This window comes from Stegostoma tigrinum, unplaced genomic scaffold (genome assembly GCF_030684315.1).
Source record: "Stegostoma tigrinum isolate sSteTig4 unplaced genomic scaffold, sSteTig4.hap1 scaffold_795, whole genome shotgun sequence".
Lineage (NCBI taxonomy): Eukaryota > Metazoa > Chordata > Chondrichthyes > Orectolobiformes > Stegostomatidae > Stegostoma > Stegostoma tigrinum.
Genome location: NW_026728742.1, coordinates 5,001 through 10,000, shown reverse-complemented (window position 1 = coordinate 10,000; position 5,000 = coordinate 5,001). Strand labels below are relative to the sequence as shown.

Genomic DNA, 5,000 nt, shown 5'->3' with positions numbered 1-5,000 from the left:
TCATACTGTCTGCCATCCCTCTCCGTCACTCTCTGCTTATCTTTGTCGCTTTCTCTCTCACAGTCTGTCTCACACTCTCACTCTGTTTCTGTCTCTCTCACACACACTCTGTCTCCTTCTCTCTCTCACATATCCTTGATCCCCGTCAGTCTCTCTCACGCTCTCACTCTCTGTGTCTGTCAGTCTGTCTTTCTCTCCATCTGTCCCTTTCACTCTGTCTCCCCCCCGCCTCTCTCTCTCTCGTTCTCTGTCTCTCTCCTTCTCTTGCTGACTCTCTCTCACGCTCTCTGTGTCTCTCTCTCTCTCTCTCTCACACACACACACACTCTCTCCCTCTCATTTTCACTTTCCATTCCCCTTGATTACCTTTATCTTTCACACAGTCCCTCCCTCCCCCGCTTCACTGAGGAACACTCCCTCTACCCTGATTCCGGTCCAGCCACATTTACAATGAAACAAAGGACGAGGCAGATGCTGGGAATCGCAAACATAAACAGAAATTGTTGGAGAAACTCAGCAGCTCTGGCAGTAACAGCAGAGAGAGAGCAGAGTTAACGCTTCGGGTCCAGTTCGGAGGGAGGGTCACTCGATGCAAACTGTTAGCACTACTTTCCTCACACACACGCTGCCAGTCCTGCTGAGTTTCTCCGGCAATCTCTGGCTTTCTGTGGGAACGACTACACCTTTGGGAATTCCGCAAGGACTGAAATACTCCCACCAGGCTGTGGAAGGAAATATAAGTTCAGGAATGTTGGAGCTCCTCTGCTGTGGTCCCTGTGTGTGTAACTTTATAATCATCATGTCTATGTGGGACAGGAAATACAGGATTTTATACAGAGCTGGGAGGGAGCGGGCGCTGTCGGAGGGTCAGGGCCGAGGGAGCGGGCGCTGTCGGAGGGTCGGGGCCGAAGGAGCGGGTGCTGTCTGGGGGTCGGGGTGGAGGGAGCGGGCGCTGTTGGGGGGTTGGGGCGGAGGGAGCGGGCACTGTTGGAGGATCGGGGCGGAGGGAGCGGGCGCTGTCGGAGGGTCGGGGCGGAGGGAGCAGGCGCTGTCGGAGGGTCGGGCGGAGGGAGCAGGGCAGTATGGGAATGCTACTTACGAAATAGCCTCGATCATATCAACTCCCATCTCCACACAGCAGTGAGCGTGATCAGGTCTGGCCTCTGGTAACCCCGACACACAGTAGTAACAGTCTCCGAGAATCTTAATCCTTAAACAGAAGTTTTCCTTGGAAAACGAGGGGCAGAGGGAGAGAGAGACAGTTAGACATGCGCTGAGTCAGCTGCATGGGCATCGCAACAGGACGAGGCCATTCAGCCCCCGCCTCCGTTCCCGCTCCCCCATTCAACACAATCCTGGCTGATCAGCCTCACCTCCGCCTTCCCTGCTCTCCATAAGCCCTTTAGCTCGTTACTGATGAACAACCTTCCCACCTCCTCCTCAAATTTCGCCGTATCCACCCCGCGCTCTGGGGGTGGGGGTGGGGACAGTGACTATCACAGATTCCATCCCCCCCCAACCCGAGAGAAGTGCTTCCTCTTCACCTCCTGTTTTAAACCTGACCCCTCCCCGTCCCCAAAAACCCTAAAACAGTGACCCCTCGGCTTTAGGTCAAGGCACCCCCCTCCCCCCCCCCGATGTGAGTAAACATCCCGCACACCCCCCACCCCCGCCATGCCAACCTCTAGCTTGGCCAACTCCCTTCCCTTTAGCATCTTGAGGAGTTCAGTTCGCTTCCCTCACACTCCACAGGGTGCGGGACCTGGGCTGCTCAGTCTCTCTCTCTCCCTCCGCAAGACAGACCCCCTCCTCGCCTCGGGAATTGATCGAGCGAACCCCCTCCGATAAAACCACCACCCCCCCCCCACACATTCTGAGGAAGGGGACCAGATCTGTACACAATACTCGGGCTGTGGGATCATCCATGCTTTGTGTAGATGCTGCAAACCTCTGGGACTGTTCACCTTCATCGATTCATGCAGCACAGAAGCAGACCCTTCGTCCCAACATGTCCATGCCGACCCAGATACCCTACATTAATCCAGCCCCCATTTCTCAGCATGCAGCCCCCTGTCCCCCAACCCCCTCGTACCCACGTCCCCACCCAGACGCCTTTTAAATGTTGTCGCGGTCCCAAGCCCCACCCACTCCCTCTGGCAGCTCGTCCCACACACGCACCACCCTCTGTGTGAAAATGTTACCCCTCAGCTCCCTTCCCCCCCGCCACCTTAAACCTATGCCCCTCTAGTTTTGGACTCCCCCCACCCCCTGGGGTTAAAGACCTTCTCCCTTCACCCTACCCATGCCCCCCTCATGGTTTTATAAACCTCTATAAGGTCACACCCCGACCCTCAGCCCCCGACGCTCCGGGGAAGACAGCCCCAGCCCCTCCCTGGACCTCGAACCCTCCGACATCCCGGTAAATCCTTCCTGACCCCGTTCACAACGTCCTTCCTGTAGCAGGGAGACCGGGATCGAACGCCGTGTTCCCAAAGTGGCCCTGACCAACTCCCTGTACAGCCCGGACACGACCCTCCCGACTCCCTGTACCCAACGCATTGACCCATAAAGGCGAGCGTACCCCACACACCTCCCCACTCCCCGCCCTGTCTACCTGTGATTTCCTGCATCCCTGGACCTGTCAAGTCTCCAGCCTCTCCCACGAGCTCGAACCGTGTCCAGTTGAGATAAAACTCTGTGACAATTATACGCCATTCCCACCAAATCCACTCCGCGACCGCACATTAATGCATTCGTGTTTATCGAGGCAGATCCGACCCCACCACTTCGCCTCCCCGCGCCCACCCCCAGCATGCCCCCCCACCCCTAAACCCCACCACCGAACCCCAGCCTACCCCCACCTTGCTGTTCGCAGACCGTACTCACCGCGGCGAGTTTGTCGAATCGCGCAAACAGTTCGTTCAGGGTCATCACCAGCTCCTGTGCTGTGCACTGCGACGCCAGGCTGGTGAACCCTCGATGTCAGCGAACAAGATGCTGGAAACAGTCCACACACACACACACACACACACACACACACACACACACACACACACACACACACACACACACACACACACACACAGCAGTTAGAGTCAGGGAGCAGGCCGCTCGGCCCATCCAGTCACACCGACCGTCCATGAGGCATCCCACCCAGACCCACGGTGAGTCCCACCCCCGCTAGCCAATCCCTGTAACTCTGCATTTCCCACGGCCAATCCCACCCTAACCTGCACATCCCCGGGCACTACGGGACAATTTCCCACGGCCAATCCCACCCTAACCTGCACATCCCTGGGCACTACGGGACAATTTCCCACGGCCAATCCCACCCTAACCCGCACATCCCTGGGCACTACGGGACAATTTCCCACGGCCAATCCCACCCTAACCTGCACATCCCTGGGCACTACGGGACAATTTCCCACGGCCAATTCCACCCTAACCCGCACATCCCTGGGCACTACGGGACAATTTCCCACGGCCAGTCCCACCCTAACCCGCACATCCCCGGGCACTACGGGACAATTTCCCACGGCCAATCCCACCCTAACCCGCACATCCCTGGGCACTACGGGACAATTCCCCACGGCCAATCCCACCCTAACCTGCACATCCCTGGGCACTACGGGACAATTTCCCACGGCCAATCCCACCCTAATCCGCACATCCCTGGGCACTACGGGACAATTTCCCACGGCCAGTCCCACTCTAACCCGCACATCCCTGGGCACTACGGGACAATTTCCCACGGCCAATCCCACCCTAACCTGCACATCCCCGGGCACTACGGGACAATTTCCCACGGCCAATCCCACCCTAACCTGCACATCCCTGGGCACTACGGGACAATTTCCCACGGCCAATCCCACCCTAATCCGCACATCCCCGGGCACTACGGGACAATTTCCCACGGCCAGTCCCACTCTAACCCGCACATCCCTGGGCACTACGGGACAATTTCCCACGGCCAATCCCACCCTAACCTGCACATCCCCGGGCACTACGGGACAATTTCCCACGGCCAATCCCACCCTAACCCGCACAGCCCCAGGCTCTACGGGAGCGAAGGGGTGGTAGGTGAAAACAGGTTCAATAGTGACCCTCGGAAAGAAAGGTTATGGGGAATAGAAAGAGAGAAAGAGACAGAGAGAGAGAGAGAGAGAAATGCAGACGGAGACAGAGACGGAGTGGGGCTGAGAGACAGATGGAGAGGGAGTGAGGGGTGTACGGGGGACACAGAGAGAGGGGGGGGTTACAGGGACACACAGAGAGGGGGGGGTTACAGGGACACACAGAGAGAGGGGGGGTACGGGGAAACGTTTGGGGGCGTACAAGGACTCAGAGAGAGAGAGAGAGAGAGAGACACACACACACCCAGAGAGAGAGAGAGAGAGAGAGAGAGAGAGAGAGAGAGAGCTTGTGGAACATCATATCACACGGGGGGGGACGGGGATACAGAGAGAGATGGGGGGTGGGATAGGGCGACACGGGAGGGGAACGGGGATACAGAGAGAGACGGGGGGTGGGGTAGGGGGACAGAGAGAGAGAGAGAGAGAGAGAGGCGGGTGGGGGGTGGGGGGCAGGAGAATTGTGTACCTGACGTTATCGTGTTTCTGAATGTAGATCTTGTGGAACATCATATCTTCCTTTTTGGCGTTGATGTCGGCCTTCATCTCCATGGCGACATGCCGAGGGAGAACGGAGAGGAGGAGACGCTCCTGGAGAGACAGAGAGACAGTGGGGGTCAGCGGGGTGGGGGGGGGGGGTGTTGCTGGCTGGTGGTTTGCGTTTGGGGTTGAGAGGGAGCGAGGGTGCGATGTCTCTCCTGGTGGAACGTCACAGTGACGAGAGGACGGGGAGCTGGCTCCCGGCCAGCCCCGAGGCTACCCCTCCTCTCCCCCGCGCCCCCAGTGACGCCCCCTCCCACCCATCGAGGCGGTGGTCAGCAATGCCCGAAGAGCCCTCCATCCCCAAACCGTCACGGCCAACTGTGTGAG

At 58.4% G+C, this 5,000-nt stretch overlaps 1 protein-coding gene across 1 annotated transcript in view; it reads right to left on the bottom strand.

Annotated features, from left to right (window-relative positions):
- The window catches only part of LOC125450417 (adenylate cyclase type 5-like), a gene marked incomplete at both ends in the record, with an annotated part of 16,647 nt that overhangs the window by 11,175 nt on the left and 472 nt on the right, over positions 1-5,000 (bottom strand). The window contains 4 exon segments of the mRNA XM_059644407.1: positions 1,100-1,227; positions 2,887-2,978; positions 2,981-2,997; positions 4,600-4,721. Of these exon segments, the coding sequence (XP_059500390.1) occupies positions 1,100-1,227; positions 2,887-2,978; positions 2,981-2,997; positions 4,600-4,721 (359 nt within the window).